The sequence below is a fragment of the Seriola aureovittata genome, chromosome 3 (assembly GCF_021018895.1).
Source record: "Seriola aureovittata isolate HTS-2021-v1 ecotype China chromosome 3, ASM2101889v1, whole genome shotgun sequence".
NCBI classification, from domain to species: Eukaryota; Metazoa; Chordata; class Actinopteri; order Carangiformes; family Carangidae; genus Seriola; species Seriola aureovittata.
In genome coordinates, this window is record NC_079366.1 from 9,737,432 (window position 1) to 9,760,705 (window position 23,274).

The 23,274-nt window shown below is 42.5% G+C and overlaps 1 protein-coding gene across 1 annotated transcript in view; it reads left to right on the top strand.

Annotated features, from left to right (window-relative positions):
* Positions 1-58: 58 nt before the first annotated feature.
* Positions 59-23,274, top strand: part of tsc2 (TSC complex subunit 2) — a 24,738-nt gene continuing 1,522 nt past the window's right edge. Inside the window, exons 1-37 of the mRNA XM_056371850.1 lie at positions 59-206; positions 2,198-2,382; positions 2,494-2,580; positions 2,682-2,792; positions 2,886-3,033; positions 3,441-3,558; positions 3,662-3,710; positions 4,684-4,809; positions 4,968-5,041; positions 5,162-5,288; positions 6,052-6,195; positions 6,289-6,426; positions 6,534-6,637; positions 6,815-6,896; positions 7,239-7,394; positions 7,475-7,594; positions 7,954-8,076; positions 8,178-8,284; positions 8,400-8,565; positions 8,671-8,793; positions 8,901-9,035; positions 9,306-9,495; positions 9,659-9,752; positions 9,840-9,942; positions 10,332-10,426; positions 12,638-12,778; positions 15,511-15,672; positions 15,797-15,955; positions 16,055-16,167; positions 17,042-17,284; positions 18,133-18,381; positions 19,121-19,210; positions 21,029-21,186; positions 21,680-22,287; positions 22,814-22,892; positions 22,979-23,065; positions 23,157-23,274. The exon at positions 23,157-23,274 is cut by the window's right edge and continues 69 nt beyond it. Coding sequence (XP_056227825.1) covers positions 2,248-2,382; positions 2,494-2,580; positions 2,682-2,792; positions 2,886-3,033; positions 3,441-3,558; positions 3,662-3,710; positions 4,684-4,809; positions 4,968-5,041; positions 5,162-5,288; positions 6,052-6,195; positions 6,289-6,426; positions 6,534-6,637; positions 6,815-6,896; positions 7,239-7,394; positions 7,475-7,594; positions 7,954-8,076; positions 8,178-8,284; positions 8,400-8,565; positions 8,671-8,793; positions 8,901-9,035; positions 9,306-9,495; positions 9,659-9,752; positions 9,840-9,942; positions 10,332-10,426; positions 12,638-12,778; positions 15,511-15,672; positions 15,797-15,955; positions 16,055-16,167; positions 17,042-17,284; positions 18,133-18,381; positions 19,121-19,210; positions 21,029-21,186; positions 21,680-22,287; positions 22,814-22,892; positions 22,979-23,065; positions 23,157-23,274 — 5,062 coding nt within the window. The 5' untranslated portion in view covers positions 59-206; positions 2,198-2,247. The remainder of the gene's footprint in view (positions 207-2,197; positions 2,383-2,493; positions 2,581-2,681; positions 2,793-2,885; positions 3,034-3,440; positions 3,559-3,661; positions 3,711-4,683; positions 4,810-4,967; positions 5,042-5,161; positions 5,289-6,051; positions 6,196-6,288; positions 6,427-6,533; positions 6,638-6,814; positions 6,897-7,238; positions 7,395-7,474; positions 7,595-7,953; positions 8,077-8,177; positions 8,285-8,399; positions 8,566-8,670; positions 8,794-8,900; positions 9,036-9,305; positions 9,496-9,658; positions 9,753-9,839; positions 9,943-10,331; positions 10,427-12,637; positions 12,779-15,510; positions 15,673-15,796; positions 15,956-16,054; positions 16,168-17,041; positions 17,285-18,132; positions 18,382-19,120; positions 19,211-21,028; positions 21,187-21,679; positions 22,288-22,813; positions 22,893-22,978; positions 23,066-23,156) is intronic.

Genomic DNA, 23,274 nt, shown 5'->3' on the forward strand with positions numbered 1-23,274 from the left:
CAAACGTGTTTTTGTAGGAAATGCCCCTGTCACAGCATTACTGTGCCATCCGGTTGAGGAGTGGAGGACTGAGCTTGGACGAGAACAAGCTTTGAGCTGCATACACACAGTCGTGTGAATGCACAGACAGACGGAGGCGGCTCGGTTGGCTGCATATGGACGAAGCTGTGACTGAATGAAACCGAAAGCGACTCAACTTTTATAAGGTGAGAAGAGAGAAGGAGGCTAGGAGGGGGAGGTGTTGTTTTTGAAGCTACCAGACCTTGAATGCCACAGAAGAAGGCAATGTAAAGCGACGCTAACGGTTCAGTAGCGCCATTGTACATCTCTCCTGTTTTTGCCTTGTTTATGCTGTGTAGTGTTCACAGATATAACTTGCTCTGGTCGGAGGCTACCTTGCACCGCTGTGGTTGTTGTTGTTGAACTGAAACAGAACAGTCGTTGTCTGTCTGCTCACCTCCCCTCCCCTCTGTCTCTGTCTCTGTCTCTGTCAAGTCCACATGACAGCAAATTCTTCAAACCTGCCTCCCCCCGGGTTTACACATTAACAGGCTGGGACTCCAAACTTCACTGCTGGATAGTTGTAGGTGGGAGTCTTAAAGGGACTGTTCACCAAAATGACATACAATCATTTTTATGTAACTGCGGCATACTGATGCAGCAATGCACTGTGAACAATGATATACACTTCTATATTGATACAAATTTCATAACTGCTATAAAGGGATATCCCAGGACAGAGAATCCCCACAGAGGTACAGAGCCTCCTATGTTCCACCACTACACTAGTTTGGGGTTTATTTGACTAGGTTCAAAAATATCTGTGGACATACACTAATTGCCATTCATGGAAAGTGGGCAAAAGGGTTGCCACAAGTGTTGTAGATTGCCACCTTGTCTGTATCAAAGACCACCTCTGCAAACTTAATAAAAGATAAATACACTTTTGTCTGACTAAACTGATGTGTGAATATCTGGGTGGCAGACCACTTCACTGTTGCCTGGTGAATATTCAGATTTCTTCTTAAGAAATCTGGGAAACTTCACACTGTCAAAAACTTAGAAATAGACAAAAGGTAAATGATGCAAAAAATGCCAATATTCATCATAAATGTGTCACTTATTTAATCATGCATAAAATGAGAATTTAATGATTATTCAAAATCTTAAATTTAAGTTTTACAGGGCATAACAAAAGACAAATGAGAGATGTGAGTATATAATAACAGCAGATGGCACAAATGCCAACATATAAATAAAATATCAATGGAAATATACAAACCACAGGATGTACAGTATATGTACTGTATGTATATTAACACGAAAATAATCCCTCTCCAGTCACTGCCAGCGAGTAATATATGCTGATATATGCCTGCCACACCAAGATGAAATGATAACTTTAACATCTGTCTAGAAATCTCACACTGTCCAAATGTCAAACAATTACAGAAAGACCTCAAAGAAGAGGACAAATAGTGAACACGTATTACATTTATATATTTTTTCACCCATGAAATATCTCCCAAAAATGAAGGACAAAAAAGTAGAAATTAGAGATATACTCAAGTATGCCAATCTGAGTGGGTCTGATATAGTAATTAGGTTGTGCTGCTCTTTGATAAACCTGTCATTCGGTGTGCAGAGATATTTTTCATTGTTTTGCTGCCAACCCAAAACAAAGGTGAACAGAATTTTGTTTGTAGTGAAACAGTACATGTCTTGGTTACCCTGGATAATCTACACAGCTCATTGTGAACAGTTTAGAACTTTTTACTACTAAATATTTACAATGAAAACTTGTTATTTGGGTGAACTGACCCTTTAAGTCTCAAGTCTATGTGCTTAATCACATGGATGCTTACTGTTGATGCTAGATTTGCATTGTCAACATGTTACTAGTATAACTCTAAGCTATAGCTAATGTTGTACTGTCATGTACAATGACATCATTCTATACATCTCTTTAATAGCTCATTGCGAAGTGATTTAGCAATTGCAGTGGGTTTTGGCTGACAACACTTATGTCCTATTGCTACCATCCATCCAGTTGCTGGCTGGCAAGCCACATCAAGTCCACTTAGAGAACATCCAATGTATTTTCTGGACTTAAGGTTTTAGGTTTTGCAAAGTAATTCTTGAAGCTAACTGTGATGGTTGTTGCAAAATTTCTATACGTGTGTTATTGTTTCTTTAGGCAGCCATCAGTCCCAGACTGTGCAGTCTATCACCACTCCCGGCCGGGCCATGAATAAACAACCAAGTAAGGAGAGTCTGAAGGACAAGGTGAAGGGGATCTTTGGGCTGGGACCTCCGCGCCCACCGAGCAAACAGAGTGACACCAAACCGTCCGAATTTATCATTACGACTGACATCATCAAGGTGTGCAGAAGAGACTGCACATACACACACACACTCAAGCTCACCTCATGCCTCTGAATATTTACCCATCATTTTTTGTGTGGCCTTACTCTTCACCTCTGTATCTTTCAGGAGCTCCACCCAGACTGCGGTCTGAGTAACCGCGTTCGCATGATGAACCACGTCTGTGATCTTGCCAAAACAAAAAAATTTGAGGAGGTAAGTCTGCACCATGTCTCATGGTGTGAAACAACACTACATGCAGTCACCTGTATTAGTAAAACTGTGTGTGCGCATGTACATATGTTGTTTTTTTTCAGCATGCAGTGGAGGCAGTATGGAAAGCTGTGGAGGACATGCTGACTCCAGAGCAGCCACCTGAGGCCAGACATGCTGTCCTGCAGCTGCTGAGGGCCATTATACAGGGACAGGTACAGTATATAGACACAATTTACACACACACACAGGCAATGGAAATACAGTTCTTGTAATTTCTTAAAAGCATATTCACTGTTTATTTGAAGGGAGAGCGACTCGGACCTCTGAGAGCCTACTTTTTCAAGGTGATTAGAGACTACCAACCCTGCAACGAAGACCTCTCCGATAGGCTGGAAGTCTTCAAGGCCTTAACGGAAAATGGAAAAGACATCACATACTTGGAGGAGGACATAGGTAAAATCAAAAATCTAGTTTTCAGTGATGTGTCAAACACAAAACAAATACAGACTTTAAACCTACTTTCCAACGCTTCATACTGTATGTACAGTACGTCTTTGTCAAGTCTCTGCTGATTAGTTTCAACTTGTGATCAATGTTCCCTTTTTATAGATGGTCTCTGTGTTGACTACACCTAATTTTGCAGTTTGTTTCTTTCCAAAACATCTGCAATTTGGGCACAGATATGATGAATTTTTATGAAGATTTGATCCCTCTGTGGTAGCTGAAAATCCTGCTAACTGATATTCAAGCTGATACGAGCCACCTTTGTTATTATGTTTGTAATTATAACCTCTAAAGGCATGAATGGTCTTTTACATTTATTTATTGGTATGTTCTCTCTGTTTTCTCCTCTCCCCCAGCACGCTTTGTCCTCCTGTGGATGGACATAGGTCTTACCTCTGACTTTCTCCATGTTCTCGTAAATCTGGTGAAGTTCAACAGCTGCTACCTGGACCAAAATGTCTCCATCATGGTCCAGTAAGTCAGACAGACAAAGAGATAGACATAGTTTTGTTTCTCTTTAATTTGGGAAATGTTTATAACTTGCTTTTTCTTGCTTGTTCTGTTGTGCCTTCTGCAGGAAAATCTGTCTCCTGTGCAATAGAACAACATCCTCAACAGATATTGAGGCGAGTATTTGTTTTTCCTTTGCTTTATTTGTCATTACACTCGAGCAACTGTAACTGCCATGCAACATGTTTTCAAGTGTCAGCTGAGGAACAATCAACACATTCTTTGTTCAGTCATCTCGTTAGCATTCAACAGTACATGCTGCCCTGTTCAAAAGTCATAGCTGTTGTCTACTGGTAATAGACACCTAATTTGGTCATTGCAGCCCTCGTGTCATTCAGTGGTTCTGTTAGAGGCTCACAGATCCAAGAAATAATATGAGAACGTTCCAAATTTTCATTAAACACGGATCAAATCGCTGATCCACGGCTGAATGTAAAGAAGGGCCATTCTTTTCCATACTCAGGGCAAACTAAAACATATGATCTTGTGGTAATTGATGCAGAGCTTGAGTGGGGATTACTTATCAGCATGTATATAGTGTTTGCTAAATGTGTATTTATAGGCACCATGTTGCCTTAGCAGACTGTCCTTTTAAGAAACCAGTGTTTCTCTGATTCTCAAATGTTAGGAGAGAGTTAGTTGTGGGCCTTCATTTATGAATGTGCATTAACATGCTTTTAACTGCAAAGCTTAGAGAACACTTTACCAATGGGAACTGTGCAGAAATATTGAAGTTACACTGTGTTTTATAATTGGCAACAGCATTACAGACTCATATAGTTCTTCCTACATGTATGCTAAAGTGGAGAACCTATACATTAAAGCATGGAGGAGGAAAACAGGAACTTGCATTTTACATCCACATAAAAATAATAAACAAGACGACATAAAAAGTTTTTAAAGTGAATATGTGATGCTTAATGTTTAACAATCAACTGACAGTCTGGTGTAAGAGGTTTGTAATTTCCTCTTGTTACGACCTTGAAAAATGCAACAAATGAAGATTATCTAAACATCATCAATACCCATTAACTACATAATTAACACTTTAGTGACACCTACTTGTGTGTTTGTGGTCTGTGTGTCCAGGTAGCACTACAAGTCCTGGATGCAGTGGTGTGTTACAACTGCCTGCCCTCAGACTCTCTCACTGTCTTCATCATCACACTCTGTCGTACAGTCAATGTCAAGGAGTTTTGTGAATCCTGCTGGAAGGTGGGAGAAGAACATATATATATATATATATATATATATACGCATGTTTGCCTTTTGTCTGAAGTCTCTGCTTTGATGGAGCATAATTCATATTTGCATCTTCTGATCTTTTTCCCCCCTGTTGTTACTCTCTCTCGTGGTGCTGTCTGCCTCTGCAGTTAATGAGGAAGGTGTTGGGGACTCACCTTGGCCACAGTGCTATTTACACCATGTGCCGCATCATGGAGGAGAGGTATTGTCCCAGGTTTCAGCACATTTCTGACCATGTGGTGCATTAATAAACATATACTATTGTGGAGGGGCTGTTGGTCCCTGTTTGTGTGTCTCTCTAACTACGTGCACTCTTCACCAGGGTGTACATGGAGGATGCACCATTGCTGAGAGGAGCTGTATTTTTTGTTGGAATGGCATTGTGGGGTGCACACAGACTCCCCGCCCTCAAAAACACACCCACATTGGTTCTGCCATCTTTCTACAAGGTAACACACACACACACACACACACACCAAAATGTCTCCATCATGGTCCAGTTAGCCAGTTAGTCAGACAGACAAAGCGAGGGACACAGTTTTCTTTCTCTCTAATATAGATATCTTGGTCTAAAAGGTTTCTTAGTACTTACATGAAAACAGAAGTAATGCACAATTGGCAGACAAAGCCACAAATAACATTTTTGTTTTTATATACAACCCCCTGCATTGTCTGGGGCTGCATTAATGATTAGTTTCATTGTCATATAATCTGATTATTATTTTTCTTGATTAAACATTTGGTTGACAAAATATCCCAAAGCAGATGTCCGTCACACCTTTCTAAAGCCAGAGGTGACATATTAAAACTTGTAGTTTTGTCCAAACCAAAAGATATTGAATTTACTACCACAGAAAAAAATTTCAAAACAATACATTTCAAGCCAGAGGGTTTTGGCATCTCGAGCAACTTAATGATTTAGTGATTAATTGTTTACCTCTCATATTGTCACTGAAAAGTAGGCTGGATGCACCTTTGTTTTATTACAGTAAGTAATACTATATGTATTTTCCGTCTAGCAGTATCGAGTGGAACAGTTGTTGCCCCATCTCCAGCTCTGTATTTAGAAAAGCTGAGACTTACAACTGATGAGTAAAGATGCATGACAAATGACTAAATAGAGGGTCGTTTGAAAAAGCAAAACTATACTTGATGCTGTGAATGTAAACAATTAGTTACGGTGACTATTGGTGTCTGACCTCTGCCCCTCAGGCTATGTCGTGTGCCAATGAGGTGGTGTCCTATGAAATCGTCCTCTCCATCACAAGACTGATCAAGAAGTACGGCAAGGAGCTGCAGGTGGTCACCTGGGACATCCTGCTGGGTATCATAGAGCGATTGTTGCAGCAGATCCAGGTACACACAGATACAAATTGCACATGCACACACACATAGAGTAAAATAGCAATTCTTTTTTGATCTTGTGGCCTTTCTCATTTGTCTTTACAGACAATAGGCAGTGCGGAGTTGAAGGCCATCGTCTATGAGCTGTTGACCACAGTAGAGGAGCTGTATGAGCAGAACGGTTACCACGGTTCCACAGAGAAGTTCTTCAGTCTGGTGGAGAAATGTGCAGACAAGAGACCTGTTAGTTCTTCTGAGTATCTGTCTCTCTCTGTGCCATCCTGTATTGACATTTAGTCCTTGTATATTCTGCTGCTTCTGTTTTAATCTTGCTCTTCTATGTGTGACAGGATGCATCAGTGCTGACCCTCATCTCATACAGGGCCCAGTCTATCCAGCCAGCCAAGGACAGCTGGATTCAGAGCCTTCACCGCCTCATGGAGAAATTCTTCAGGTAAGATGCACACACACACACACAGTGGTGATGATATCTAATAACTCAGTGGGCAGGTTTTGGTATTTTCTTTGCGCTCCACTTTGTTAGTCATAACCTTGATCTCTGTCTCCTCCCATCCTCGCTGTGTTGGAATCTTTCCTGTCCATCTCTGGTATCCCACTGTCTCTCTGAAAGGAACGAGACTCGCAGTGTAATAAGGATCAAAGTGCTTCACATTCTTTCCTTCGTTCTCAGTACCAACCGACAGCTGTACGAGGTCTGTACACTCACACACATTCACACACACATTTGCATCCTTACTGTCAAGTCTGCTGTTAGCCAGTCTGTATGCACATTCTACGGTTGAGATACAGGCCTATTAAATTTCCTGTTTTATCAGTCATGTAATAGCTACAGACGTGTTTATTAAACTACTGACCACTGAAGTGATCATACACATAATTGTTTTTGTATGTCTTTCTTGTCTGTCTGGAAAATTCCTGTTGTGCACTGTGTACAATGTTTGTTTTGATGCATTTTTCTCAGGTGAATAGATCACTAAAACTCCTCACAATGAAATTCTTTCTGTGGTTTTCTTCGTTTCTTTGATTTGTTCCAGGATGAGTTAATTGAAATGGTGGTGATCCCCCAGCTCAGTGGGATAGCTGAAGACCGGGACCTGGCCGTCAGAAAGCAGGCCACCCAGCTACTTGTTGACCTCGCTGAGGGCTGCAACACACACCACTTCACCAGTCTGCTGGATATCATTGAGCGGGTACACAATATCACTTCTACCCTCCAGTTTTCTACATTTTAGCCAAGATGAGATGATTCCAGTGTTTGTTTTCTTTATAGGTGGCCAGTCGCTCTCTGGTTTGTTCAGGGCCCCTGGAGCTTTCTGAGAGAGACCCCACAGCAGAGTCTCCTATGGAGGACGTCAGGACTGCTATACTGGGCTTGCTGGAAATCTTGCAGGTGGAGTACATACTAGGGCTAGAATCACCTAAGTTACATTAAAGAGCAATGTAACATGAGCTGAAAATCTAAAGCCTGGTTTTGTTATTCTTTAAGGTTGATGATGAGGGGATGTTATTTCAGAATAATTTAATTTAATTTGTAAGAAGGATCTAAGGTTTAAACACTCACTATTTTTATTCTCTTATAAACTATATCTTTAACTATTGATGATTGTCAACTTCTCTTCTTGAATTTTAACTTTTAACTTGAGATTATCTAGTTATGGAAAAAAAAAAAGCAATTACAATTTTTTTTAGTGAGTCTGACGTAAGTCAGTTGAATCTGGTATTAACCTTCCTGTTTTTCCCTCCTGGCAGAGCAAGCTTTACAGCCTACCAGCCACCCATGCTAGTCGTGTTTATGAGTTGCTTATCAGCCACCTGCAGCTTCACTACAAGAACAAGTACTGTTCATCTATTGCTTCCAGTATTAGACTACAGGTAGGGGTAATTGATTTTTCTGTGCATATGTGTGTATCTCTTATTGCATTTGTAATGTATACGGTCTGCCTTATTTCCTATTGACTTTCTGTCTCTCTCAGGTGTTTGACTTCTTCCTGATGATGCGTGCAGACTCTCTTCACCGTCTCGGAGTCCCTAACAAAGACGGAGCCATGAGGTTCAGCCCTTACTGCTACTGTGACGCAGGGTGAGGACACACACATAGCGCTCTTGTCACATCTCTTACCTGCAGCTGCTTTGCTCATTATAGTTCAGTCAACTAAATGATAAGAAAATTATTTATGTGTGTTTCATGGTTGCAGGGAGCCAGAAAAGCGAGTCAGTGAAAAGAAGCCAACAGGTTCAACATCTCCTCCTGCTGGTAGCCCAGCTCCCCCCGCTGCTCCTCCCCCTTCAACGGCCTCAATACGCTCAGCTTACCTGCCCTACGCACCTGCCTTCAGTGTCCTCCTGCAGTGCCTCAAGATGGTACACACACACAAAAACACACACACACACACACACACACACACTGATTTCCTGCTGTCCTTAAAGATATCAGACAGTTGTTGATTTTCCGATTTTCTCTGGCAGGAAACAGATTGGAAGGTGCTAAAGCTCGTTCTCGACAAGCTGCCGTGGACGCTGCAGTACAAAGTGCTGCTGCTGACATCGCCGTGCAGCTTGGACCAGCTCTGTTCTACACTCTGCTGCATGGTACCACAAACAAAAACATATATACAAATCTATGATTAAAAGTCTGTACTGTGCATATAATTAAATGCCACTATATGTTGCTCATTTCTTTGTCTCTTTGCTTGTAGGTGACAGATCGGCTGATCTCAGAGCGGTTGAAGAAGACCCCAGAGGGATTTTCCCGCACTGATGTCCAGCTGGCGGTGGTTCCTGTCCTCACAGCGATCACCTCCTACCACAATTACCTGGAGCAGTCGAGACAGGTACAAGGCATAGTGTGTAGAAAGTAAGAAAAATTGGATGTTCTAAAGCTTGAGTGTTTGGTTTACTGACCATCAAGTTTGCAGCAAGAAGATCTACATTTGGCCAACATCATCCCATTGTGGCTGGTTTCTGTATACCACGCATAACCTTATTTCTCAGATTTACTAGCCACCCTACAGACATACATGGAGACAGACACACAGAATCAGCAAAGATAAACTAAATCTAAAACTAAATCAACATTAGTTATTTTCCTTTCCCTTCTGCAGAGAGAGCTGGTTCAGTGCCTTGAGACTGGCCTCATTTACCGCTGTGCCAAGCAGTGTGTTGTGGCCCTTACAATGTGCACGGTGGAGATGCCTGACATCATGATCAAGCTCCTACCCGCTCTTATCGTCAAGCTCACCCACATCTCTGCCACTGTTGCCATGGCATCACCTATGCTTGAATTCCTGTCCAGTGAGTCCCAAAAGCTTTTCTCAAAATGTATTCAGTTTATTGTTTCTTTGATATTGTTGAATGTTCAAGGTCAGTTAGTCACATTGGATTTTTTTTTCACAGATAAAGGCCAAAATAAGAGAGTGTTTGATTGATCTGCTCTTTCTTCATTTCTATTTCGTAGCTCTGGTGCGCCTGCCCCATCTGTATGCCAACTTTGTAGCTGAGCAGTATGTCAGTGTGTTTGCCATCTCTCTACCCTACACTAATCCCTCCAAGTGAGTGCTCACACACAACACAAAGACATGGTTATTGTCAGATGCACAGACACACTCTGACCTTTTTGTTTCTTCCATTCCCATCAGGTTCAACCAGTACATCGTGTCCCTGGCCCACCATGTAATTGCTATGTGGTTTATACGCTGCAGACTCCCCTTCCGCAAAGACTTTGTTCAGTACATCACAAAGGTTTGTGCTGGTTTGCCTTTCTACCTTTTACTGACTGTTTTAGGACTTGTCATTTTTATTCTGAAATATAACATTACCACTGTAACTCAAGAATACAAACTGTGACATTACAGTTCAACAGTGACTTTCAGTGACTTTTTGGGCTTATCCACAGTGCATGTACAATGCTAACATACCCTCATTTCCCCTACTTCTCCATCAGGTCCAGGATCTTTTAAGGTCTTTATGACCTAGTCTATGTGATGTAAAATTTTAAATTACCTGAGCCTTATGCTTAAATGTTTTAACTTTATTTGAGATTTGCTGCAGACCCTGTATTCACTCTAACTACAGCATTCCTCAGTTTGGTGTTTTTGTGCCTTTATATTCACGTTTGTCTCTTTCTCCAGGGTTTGCGTTCCAACGCCCTGCTGCCATTCGATGATGGTCATGAGCAGAGTCCATTTCGCGCCCGAAGCACCAGCCTCAACGAAAGACCCAAGAGGTAAAGCATCCATTCATACACAGCTGCAAATGCTGACGTACAACCCAGCAGCACCACACACTGCCCATGTGGCCATTGTTGTGTAAGAGGCTTGGGGTTGCCAAGGTAGCAGGGGACTCAGCATGACTGGTAATGTGGCGTGATGGTTGCAATGACTCCTCTCAGGTTGCCATGGTGATCATTAGTTCATTTTATTTATTGTTTATGCTTTTTCACGTCTTTCACGTCTCTTTCTGCCACGATTTATGTTTATTTTTAAACCCACTTCTCCTCATATTAATGGCACACAGGGTGGACAAAATAACATGAACACCTGTATATTATTATGTCATCTAAGCTAACAGCTTTTTTGTAGAGGATTGTATTACATTGTCCAGGTGTTTGTGTTACTGTGCCCACCACTTTTAGTTTATAATGGTGCACATAGAGTGATAGCATGGGGAAAGAAGAGTTTGCTTTTCTTTCTCCACTGTCACATCTTTCCATCTGTTATTTATGAGCACAAAAAATACAGGCCTTACATGTACACAAAGAGAAATAGAGACGGTCTTTCACACAGAGGTTTAAGGAAGCTTTTCTCAGCAAGGCGTTACGCTCATCTGTACATGCTGTGAATGTCTGTCGGTTGTCCGTGTTTTAATTGCGTGAACATCGTATGGTAAAAAGCATCCAAAGTTACTAATTAAAACACAGTATAGATGATCACAGAGAGGAGGGGTAACTGAACAGAGGTTTAACCAGCTATTAACTGGGCTGTGTCGGCATCTCCTAGGTAAGCCAGTATTTCCATAGCATTTCACAGTGAATATTCTGAAGACCCAAAATAACTATTAAAAGTAACCAATACTGTATGAGACCAAGCTGCCGCTTCCTAAAAAATAATTCAATCCTGCCCCATATGATTTCTTATTTTTTTGATTTTTGAGATTCATTGTAGCTTTTTATTAAATCTCCCTCTCCCCCCCTGTTGCTCAATTAAATATGTTTGAGGAAATAGTGCAGCCTCTGTACACACGTCTTCTTTTAAGTCCCTCACTTCATGATTTATTTTAAAAAAACCTCATAACGCTCTTGCTGCCGTTGCAATCAAACACACTCCCTGTTACAGCAGTGCCTCTGCTAACATCGGTTTCTACTGATCTTCTGTATGAACCCACTTTCAGTGTTCCATATTGTGTTATCATTCACCCAGTCATCTGTCCTTGTGCTGCTCATTGCCCACTGTTGGGTTGGAGCTCTGCATGTCAGAGTCCACATGGGTTATTTCATGTAGGTCAAAAGGTTTGGTCATATGTCATAGGCATAACACTACGGGATATGATGTCAAGATTTAATTTAGAGGTCTCCAAAAGTACACTATAAGAAGAACAATATTTAGAGATGTATCTAATCTGTAGTATTAAGTCCAGACTTGCTGTGCTCCAACCCTCAGGTTTAACCCAGCATTTCATTTTCAGTTGGATTTATGTTTTTTCTTGTTTTTTAACTTCCATTATGTCAGGCCTGTGCTGAGTCCATCCCTACTATTTTACTTCTCCTGTACTAGTTCTTGGCTTCACTATGTACCTGCTGTGTGAAATAATGTTATTTTGTTGCTCTCCTGAATACTTTCTGTGCGTATTTTTTTTTTCTGAATAGCAGAAGCTGTTTTACCCTCTGCTGTAGCTTGTCTGTTTTCCTTTTTAGTTGATGTTTAGCCTTTTTTTCTTACTCCGCTCTCCTGTAATCTGATTCATAGTGTTCACTGCTGTTAATTTTCACCTTGTTTTTTTTTTCTTTCAATTCTTCATTTGACCCCTCCCCTGCCTCCTGCGATTGGGTGCTGCGTTGTGGTTGTGGTTTTGGGGGGTGGTCGTGTCATCCTGGATCCATCCTACATTGCTCCTGACCCCTCTCCTCCTCCTGTGACCTCTGCCCTTTGACCTTTGTGGCCCTGTCCTCTGCACCCTGCGCCCACCCCCCACTCCTCCCCTTCCCTCTCCCCTCCCCTCTGCGTGGTGTGCGCCCCGTGGTGACCTGCTCATGTTGCTCTGATGCTCGTGACGATTCCTGCTGTCTCCTGATATACCTCCTCACACCACACTCTCCCCCTACACTACCAAACTACTTCCACCGTCACGATGACCCACCCCCTTACTGCCCACTGCCACTGTATTGCCAACCCGGGCCCGTTCCCCTCACCCTTCGCCATGGGTACTCATCACCGCCCAGTCTGCGGGCGGCAAAAGTGGCGAAGGCAGCAGCGGCGGTAGCCAATAGCAGCAGCTCTCCTGTTAAAGAGCTGAGGGACCTGTCAGCCATGGACGCTTTCCGCTCCCGCAGCATCAGTGTCTCCGAACATGCGGTCCGCAGGTTAGAGAAGAGCCTTCTGGGTAACCAAACAAAAAACAAAAACAACCCAAACACTTGTTGCCTCCTCCATGGGATGGTTGATGGGGTGTAGGTTCATTGTCATGCGGGTACGTTGGGTGGGCGTTGGGTGGCTTGTTGCCAGGGATACCTGGAGTGGGTGGTGCATGCTGGAGGAAGGTTTGTGTGTCAACCTTTTTGGTTTGTTTTGGGCTGCGATCATACACTTGCTATTTTTAGATTTTGTTTTCTGATTTGCTTTTGCATGCAGTGTTTGCAGAAGACTTCTGAAAACATCTTGATCCATGTTTTTCTTTTTGATTTGCTCTAACACACTGATTTTATTTTTATTTTTATTTGTCTGTGGTTTGACTTTGATTTTGTTTTTGTTTGTTTGTGTGTTTTGCTGACAAGTTTTGATTGGCCTAACAAGAAATTAATGGCAGGCGGGGCCGGTGCAAAGCATATGTATCCAAAGTGATGGTGTCTTGATTGACAACAACTGCAACCAACAACTCTGCCTCCCTCTTCCTGGTGGGAGGGCACTACTGTTTCCTCTGCCAGTGACAGGGACCACAGCAGCACAACAGCTTTGTTTGCTTGCTTGACATATTTTTGTTTTTGTTTTGCTCCACTCACAAACATACACTGTGCTGCTATGACCATGGCAATCTCCTAGTGTGGGATTTTAGGACTAGCTGGGCTGGTGTGAACTTTGATACAGTTTGATTACAGACTCAAACCATTCATATCACCACACACACATATACACACTCCTTGCCTCACTTATGTTCATACCTTTATGCTTATCTTTGCTTGGCTGACCTGCTTGAGTGACTCACAGATGTATGATCTATCACTGCAGTTGGCAGATGTGGCTCTGTTGCCACACTCGTAAATATGTCATACCACCTCATGCCCAACAGATGGCAGTAAAAGCCCTGCACTGGAAAGTTTGAAATCACTTTGTATTGCATTTAATTTCATAGTGAAGCCTGGAACTTAATGAGGCTGAACAACTGCAGTGTAGATCTGTTTAACCTGCTTCAGCTGCCAAATCTGCTTCTTTCTCAACCAGTGTGTTCTCTGTCTCTGTCTCTTGAATGGTAACACCTGAGTGACGCGTTAGATTGAAGCCTGCCTCGTGATGGAGACTGGTTTCACCTCAGACAACATGACTGTGATTTAAGCTGTGTTTTAGACGTTAAAGTGACACATACACATAGGATTTAAAATGATTCAGCTTTTGCCACCCATTCAAAGGTATTGACCGTTGTAGCTACACTAAAAAAGCAGAGCCTTAAATTTTTATAAATGCCATAAAATTCATCTTTAGTTAGAAATGAAGTACAATGGATAGCGATGTGGTAAGTAATATTAGGAAGCAGTGAAGACACTGCACTCTGTTTCAGTTGTGAGCATTTCATGGTCATGTTGTCTGGAGTACGTGTCCACTAGACATTGAAGTGAAAGATGAATAATTGTCAATAGAAGAATGGTAAGTATAAATATGTGTGGAAGAGTTGTTTATTCACATACTGGGACTTGGTCTGAGTGAAAGAGATTTTTCCCCCTGATGGAAGTATTAAAGATTTATGCGCAAACCTCTCAGACTTAAGATTGTGTGCCTAAATTTCCATTTTAAAACATTTTACTTTGCATTTGTACAGATACCTGAATTGGGTTTTATACCAAGGATATAATCTTGTAGATACGTGAAACCTTGACAAGTCATCTTGTCAGCTGAGATGCATCCCTGTCAAGATAGGCTCCTCTGAACCATTGTAGTGTCTTTGAAGCTGAAACAGTAAAATGAAGCTAAAGCAGTTACCACGATAGATCCACCAAGGACAAATGCTCCTTTTGTATTGCTCTCTTTTTTTTATTCTTCCCATAATTGTTTTCTCCCCAATTTGTTTTAATATTCATCCTTTATTTCACTTTTATTTATGTTCCTGTCAGGATGATTCATGAAAACAGTGCCTTCAATACTCCCCATTGGGATAAACAGATATCTCAGTTGGGCACAGTCATCCTCAGAGTGTTGTTGTGAATCGCTCATTTTGAGTGTGTTTCTTTTGAGCAACCAGGCAGCGTTGCTTTCAGTTCAAATCTAGGAATCTCTACATCCCGACTGAGTGATGTCAACATCTGTAAATGTGCTTTTAACCTGACTTGGCTATAGAACAAGCACTAATGGTTGTTGTGGATAGAAAGAGACGCTGCTCACTCTTCAGTGAATACTAATTGAGAGATTTTGTTTAAGCTCAGATGTTTTTGTGCATCCCTGTGGCTTAGTGAGCATAAAACATGCTACACCGCAGATCCCTTCAGCCTCCTTCACAGAGCTGACTGACATTATAGGAGATAACCAATGTGATATCACAGCCACTTATGCCATGTCCCAGTGTGTGTCTGTGTTTGTGTGCTAGAGAAAATGTGATTATCTTATGGTGCGTTTTCTTATATACACACACATGTGGATGTATGTGTGCATATAAATGTTTGTTTTGCATGTGATATAAACAGAGATGTGCAGAGGTGTGTTTGTGTGATTTAACATTTTTTTTTTTAATGATATTGTGCATTTCTTATACTTCACCTGTATATCAGTACTTGCATGTTTCTGTTTGCACTGATTACATGTTAAAAAAATAGCAGGAGCCTGTGTGCTCTCCTCTCGCTCCTCTGCCCATCTCGCTGTTGTTTAACCTTCTCCCTGTTTCCTGCTGTAGGATGCACACCTCGACCACCACCTGCAGCCTTGGCTCCGCTGATGAAAATGCGGTGACTCAGGCAGACGAGGGGTTGAAGACTGTTCACCTGGAGCTCACTGAGACCTGTCTGGACATGATGGCACGATATGTGTTTTCCAACTTCTCTGCACTGCCCAAGAGGTTGGCAAGAAATTTCTTCTCTGTATGTGTGTGTGTGGGTGGCACTTAACAGTGGTAAAGTTTTGGAAAAAGAATGGAGAGAGGCTATAGCAGTTATGAATTTGGCCTGTGACTGCCCTCTTAGGTCTCCCATCGCAGAATTCCTGTTGGCAGGGGGTCGCAGTATGACCTGGCTTGTTGGCAACAAGCTGGTGACCATAACAACCAGCGGAGGGGTCAGAACACAAGCACTGTTAGGCCTGGACATGGCTGAACGTCTGGGAGGAGGAGGGGAAATGACCAGGTGAAGCACATTCACACATACACACACTGAACAGGATGAATCCTCTGAATTATTATAATTTTTTTGTTAAATCATTGTTTCCATCTCCTGGTCCTGCAGATCAGATCCATCACTACACACCCGAATAACCAAAGAGGCTCCGGCCAAACTGGAGTCACAGTCAAGCCAGCAACACAACAGAGCCACACGCATACGGGTCCGCTCTATGTCAGGTAATAAATATTAAGGTGCTTGACAGGTAAACACTTCAGTACGTTCCATGATAGAGCAACCTCTCCCTCATTGTTAGAATACAACTGATTATATTGAAGAGAATTTTCTAATGTTAGTGGGACAATACTAAAATACCACTCTTTTTTATAATAATTGTGGCCAAGATCTACCATAATTTGTTTAGTGCTATTTTCCAAAAATGCATTTTGAGACGCTTTTATAGAGCAGGAAAAATGAGTTGTGATCCTTCCTGCTGTCTTGAATTGAGAAATAATCAAGTAGCTTTTATCCTCCTCAGATTTGCAGCCACACTTTTATCTCTGCCTGCCTGTGTTATCACATCCATTTTAAACGGCAACCCACTCTTCCCCCTGTCTACTCTTGATACATGTTATCTAAATGAAGATCAGTGACATTATTTATCATTACTCTTTATCGGGTTGTAGTACATTTAAAGGAAAATGGGATGCAAAATTAGACTTCATTGCTGTGATCCTTCACGCATTAACATGCGTCTGTACTCGGTGTGCTTTTGAATTCGTGTTGGCGGATCTGCCAGATACGAAATGTCATCACAAGATGTAGCTGCCTGTATATTATTCAAGTGTATATTTTCATGATAACATTCATGGGTTTGTCAGTCTACTTAAATATGTTTTCCTTCCGTTTTTTTCTGCCCAGTGCATTGCGTGTTATTATGTTGTGTCTGATGTCTTATTATAGCTGACCTTTGTGATTTTTTTTCCCCCATTGAATCTTAATATCTTATCAGATAAGCTTTCTGTTTCAAACTGTCCTGAACATAATGTGAGTAATGCAATGAGAAGAGTTAATAAATAATCATGATGACCTTCCTCTGACTTTATATTCCAGGTGGCCACGCTTTACGTGCCGGTCCTGCTCAGAGTCTCAGTCCTCTCGTGTCCCCTTCTGAGGGCGAGTTAGCCGCTCCTCTGTCGCCCTCCTCTGGTCCCACCCTGGACAGCCTGGGTCCTCCCTCCTCCACAACTGCCACCCCGTCTGCTCCCCCACCTCTCAAAGACAACCCCAGTCTGGCTGAGTTTGTTCCCATACTCACACAGGGCTGGGCAGAGATCTTCATCCGGAGGCCGTCTGGTATGGAGAACACACTTAGCCACAAGTGAATGAGTGCCAAGTCTGTGAGGCTTGGGATTTGGTAGCTGTGTGGTTGATGATGATGACTTAATTTCATTATTATCTTTTTTAAATTATAATTAACACCAGATCACAACAGTGGTTTAGCACATTTTGGTCATTTAACTACTTATTAGTTATACAAAACAGTACATCAGGCCATTCTCTAAAGCAGACCAGATGCCTCTCAATAGATTCTCTCAGGCACGACTTTTAAGTTTCAGGAGAAAAGGAAAATCTATTTGCGGAGACTTGAATCCTGCAGATGATTACTACTCCATCACAGTGAACATGTTGTCTGCCTTATTTTTTGTTATTGTCACTGTTGTGTGGTAATATAGGAACAAACTTGTTAAGCTTTGTTGGGTCTGAGATTGTAGCAATATTTTTCTTTTTTTAAAACCAAGTAACACCCTGTTTCACAATAGATGGGCTGTTTTTTAGCAGAGGAGTCACAGAAAATGGATCTCTGGTGAGGGGGTCCTTCAAGGGTCCCTGCTTGCAGCTCTGGTACCACATAAAAATACAAGAAAAAAACTTTTAGGCAACTTGGTGTTTACTGTAGTAGATTGTCTATCTCAAGCATGTTTATTGTTTTTTGATTTTTATACTGTACTAATGACTTGAACTACTGTGAGTGGGGGCCTGGAGGAAATTCATCTAAAACCCTACAACGTGCTTTGTTAAATGGTCAATTCTAATTTAAAGCAAATGTGTTTTCATTGTCGTTAATGTAATGAAACAGGAAAAAAATCCCTGTTAAGGTCCTTTTACAGTAGATTAGTGACTGTCTCTGTCTGTTGTCACAGGTAACACGAGCTGGCTGATGTGTCTGGAGAACCCACCCAGTCCCTTCTCCTCTGAGCTCGGCAACATGCCACTGCAGGAGCTTTCTAGTGTCCTGATGGCGATGGAGGGAGTGAAGGAGCCTCCTACCCAGACAGCCAGTGCTCCTGCCAGCACTGCTGCTCCTGCACCGTCGTCCGTCTCCGAGCCCCTGACCCAAACACACAGCAGCGTCGGAGGCAAGGCAAACCTGATCCAGCGCTCCAACACTGGTGAGGAACAGTCTGAGGAGTCTGGGCAGAAAAAGCTTCAAAGATCAGAAAGTTTGTGGTTTGTTTTTATCCTGTTGGTGGTTGGAATTGATCTGTGCAGGTGAGTTATGTGTCCCAAAATTTAAGGATCATAAAAATGTCATTGTGACATCCGTAAAATAAATACAACGTCACATTCAGAATAGTTAACTACAGAACAGAGAATCATAATGTACTAGGAAATTGAATGCTACGCATGAGCGCATCCCTCCTGTCCGCCTGACTGCTTGTCCTAGGTCCCCTTTAATTGACTGAGCTAAGTGCCAAATTGCCTGTACATACTTTATTTGAACCAGACGGTGATCAATGAGCAAGTATGGATTTGCTCGGGTCAGTGATCATCAAAGATCACTGCTTTGACATGTTCTTGTTTTAGAAGTCAAATGTCTTTTTTTTTTCTTTTTTTTTTTGCAGAAGTCGCATTTTCAGTGGTGCTCAGAGTCCTGTGAATTTGTTCATTTTCTCTCTCAGTCTGGGTCTCGACCTGCTTCAGTTACTCACTGGACTCATCTTTTTTCTTCATTCTTTCTTTTTCTTTCTTTTTTTCTTTTCTCATTGCCTTTGAGATTTTTCCCCCTCATTCTGATTGGTTTGTTTTCATGTTTTTTTCATCTTCACCACCATGATGGTTTGTGATTGGCTGCGGTCTGTTATGTGGCGTCATGCGCCACCTACCTATCCTCTGGCGTCCCACCTGCAGTGGGCGGCTCTCTCTGGTCTCTGGGTCTGGGCTCTGCCCCCTCGGGCCCTCCAGCCCCTGGCAGGTTGCACAGGAGCATTTCCTGGGCAGGTACTGTCCACCACATGTGTGACCCCACATCTCCCCCACCCCCTCCAGAAAACCCCTGGTTTAGTGTAGTTCTTCTCACTTGTACAGTGCAATACAGTAGTCTGCAGACACAAACTGTAGTGACATTTGATCATCACATGTCTTTCATTATATCCATATTATATGAAAGTTAAACATTTTATTTATTACATTGCTGCTAAAAGTCTAAGATTGGACAATTAAAACATTTTCATAATAAAATGATGAGACTAGTTTGACATTTTGGAAAACCTGATTATTTGTTTTCTGAGGACAGTTAAATGAGATGATCGATACCACTCTAATACTTCTGTTCTTTATAAAGCTACAGCCAGAAGACAGATAACTTAGCTTAACATTAAGACTTGAAACAGGGGGAAACAGTTAAGCTGGCTCTGTACAAAGTTAATAAAGTCTGTCTACCAGTTCTTTTAAAGTTCAAATTAATACGTTATCGCTTGTTTTGTTTTTTTAAAATCCAAAAATCGAAGCGTAAAAATGACAGGTTGTAGTTTTACAGAGGATTGTGTATGGGGCTAGGATGCTATGTGGTGCTGTGCTATGCTAAGCTAACTGTCTCCTGGTTCCTGCTTCATATTTTCCATACAGATATGAGAGTTGTATTGAGCCTCTCATCTAACTCTCAGCAGGGAAGTGAATAAATAGAATAATTTATTATTCTCCAAAATGTTAAATGTTAAAGATGGTGTGTAGGAATTTCTTTGTTGTTTTTTTTTTTTTTTACTGTTATGCTCAAAAACTGTGCAAGTGAAGGAATTCAACATTTCTGCTTTACCCATCAGTCTTCTATTAACACGGGAGGGAGGGAGGGCGGGTCCTCTACAAGTGATGCTGAAAACATGCCTGCACTCGGATCAATCAGTCCAATGACACCAAAGATTTTTTGACCCCCTCCATGATTTGTTTTCTAATCATCTTCTCTAACTCTTGTGTTTTTGAAATGTACTCCCAGGTTGACCATTTAACCTTTGACCCTCTGATGTTGTCAACAGGAAATCCCAGACCTCATCCAACTATTACACTCTTCCTAGCCTTACTGGTAGACCAGTAGGACGATGAAGACATTTTCAGCGCTGCAGTTTTGAAGGCCAACACTCAGGTGTCAGACAGACCTGACTGTTGGCTGCTGCTGCTTCTTCTTCCTCTTTGAATGTAGGGAGAGTGTTATAGGGGAGATACAGGGCTGGAGGGCCTGGTCTGGGATGCTGTTGCAGTAGCTGCAGCGTGTTTTACCTGCAATTTCCCTTTGGGATTAATATAGAGCTCTATCTATCTATCTATAACCAACAAGCTGAACCAAACAGATGCATGTGTTTTGATGGAAATCAGTAGAAGAAGCAGTGATGGATAGATGCTGCTTACTGAATTGATCTGTCTGTGTCTCTGATCTCAGTGTTTGTAGGTCTGATTCACTCAAGGTCATGATCTTAATCTCTGTGCATACGCACGTGTGTGTGTGTTTGCCTGACTGCCTCTGAGTTTGTTTGATCATGTGGATGCATCAAATTCTGTTTCATGTGGCAATGATTCATTTGACTTGTTATCTACTAGAGTTTAGATTTTAGAGAGAATGTGTGTGATTTGTTGAAGTCAAATTCGCTACTCACGACTGTGCTGAAATCTTTGATGTTTGTCGGGAGTCTTACACCTGCGTATGCTTCTCTGTTTCTCTGATTGTGCAACTAATAGCGGGAAGCACTGGGATGTGTGTGTTACTTCAGTTTTTGTTTGTGTATATATCCACCTATAACCCACGGTTGTTGCTGTGTCCTGCTGTAGACTCTGTGGTGGTACTGGAGGAGGGGTCAGGGGTCAGCGCAGCACACACCCCGTCTGATTGGCTGGAGAGTGAGGAGTTTGAGCCAACGACCTCTGATCCCATCTTCATGTCAGCTGACAAGTTCACAAAGACTCCGCCTACTGGAACACTCAGCAGGGTGGGTACCTTGCACACACAAAATGAGACATGATGCATATGTCCACTGGACTTGGCGGCTTGTGCGACAAATAAACAAAATACCACAGGTACTACAGCATGGTAGCTGTAACAGACTAATAAATACATAATCAACACATTCAATACGTTCAACGTGGCTTGTTGTGCTGCCTTGTTCCTGCATTGTTCCTGCCAGCATTTAAAAGCTTTAAATTGAAATTTATCACAGCATCTCCACCACCTCTTGCTGTTTGATTATCAGCTGATAGAGTCAATGTTGCCTGCAGGTTTCCCCACCTTTGCTGCTGCACAACAAGCAGCATGCCAGCACAGCCATTGATGGCACACCTACCAGTGTTTGTATTCTGTCCTCACAGGACCATACTGTGGATTTGCATGCTTTAGGAACAAGCTAATCTGCTAAAACATGCTAAACCCACTGGAATGGTCATTTAAAGAGCTTGAAATCATCTCCACTTATCTTTCCCCTGCAGTCCTCCTCCACCTCCAGTCAAGATGATGAAAAGTCGACTCTGGAGGAAGTAAGTGAGGGAGCCATTCCCATCGATCAGCCGACCATGGGACCCTCCACTCCAGGCAGCCAGGGGCCTGAGCTTCCCTTTCAGACTCACTCTCAGTCCCAGGGCCATGGGCTTAACAAGTCCAGTTCCTCTCCGGAGCTCCAGACCTTACCTGAAGCCTTCACCAAGGCTGCTATGGAGACAGAGACTGTGCTGGCAGACACATCAAGGCCCCGAGCGCCTTCAGATGGCAAGCCTCAGCCCCAGCAGCCTCATTTTGAGAAAGAGAAGGTGGAGGGAAGCACAGGAGGGGACGTTAATGGACCGGGAGGTCAAAGTCAAGGGGGTGAAGGCCCAGGTGTAGCATCATCTCAAAGTGGAGGGGCGAGGATGAGGTTGGAGTTTCCAGCGGCGGCAGCACAACCTGGACCCATCTCTCCCAGCGGAGGCCACCGACCCCGGGGTCACACTATCTCGGTATCGGCCCCCTCCTCCAGGAGGGAGAGGAGGACAGAGAGGGACTCGTACCACAGTCGGCCTGGACCCGGTAACACGGAGAAGATTTCTGGCCTTAGTCCCAGGTACACCACAATTTACACAAGAAACTACTGCAGCGTCTGTCTTCTCTCTCTGCCAAGTCAATGACGCAGTGTATCAAGTCAGTGAACTAATCTCTGCTCCACTGGCAAGATCCAGTGGCAGCAAGTGGCAGCCTGCTAGTGCAGAAAAGTTTAATGACATTCTATATCCCACATTTAAATTGAAAATATTATTTGAGATGATGAAAAATTGCAGGTTGAAATCTGTTACAGTGAGAGGCTATAAACTTCTTCCTAGAATATAATCAATGCATAGCTGCACATCGGCTAATATTTCTTATACAAACCTCGATTTACATTTTCATTGCATTTCTTTATTTGTATTTTTATACAAAGTACATCTTCATGAATACCCAGTCTATGAATCACACATCTCTTGTGTTTAAAATGACTCATATAGACAAGGGAAAATATCAACATGTGGCTTATGACCCTTTTTAAAATTCTGGTGCTTGTGCCCAACAATTTTTTTTCTCTCATTCTGTCATTGTCTCCTTGTCTCCTCTAGCTTTGTCTTCCTCCAGCTGTACCACTCTCCTTTCTTTGGGAATGAAGCCAACAAGCCGCTGCTGTTGCCCAAGACTCAGGTTAGTTGACCTCTATGCCTGGCTGACCTGAACTCTGCCCCAGCGCCATGCACAGTGGTGTTTACAATGTTTTCTCTCTCTGGTAGGTGATTGACCGCGCTGTGAAGGTTCTCGACCAGATGCCTCCTTATGACACCCACAAGATTGGAGTGGTGTTTGTTGGAGCTGGTCAGGTGGGAAGACATTCACCTTGATTTCTGTCTTCATTAATAATTACTGCCAGATAATTCCTATAGCCTGCTCTCTGACTTTCACTCTCTTCAGGTTAACAATGAGGTTTCCATCCTGTCAAATGAGTACGGTTCGAACCGCTACGCTGCCTTCCTAACAGGCCTTGGAAAATTAATCCATCTGAAAGACTGCGACCCCGACCAGATCTTCC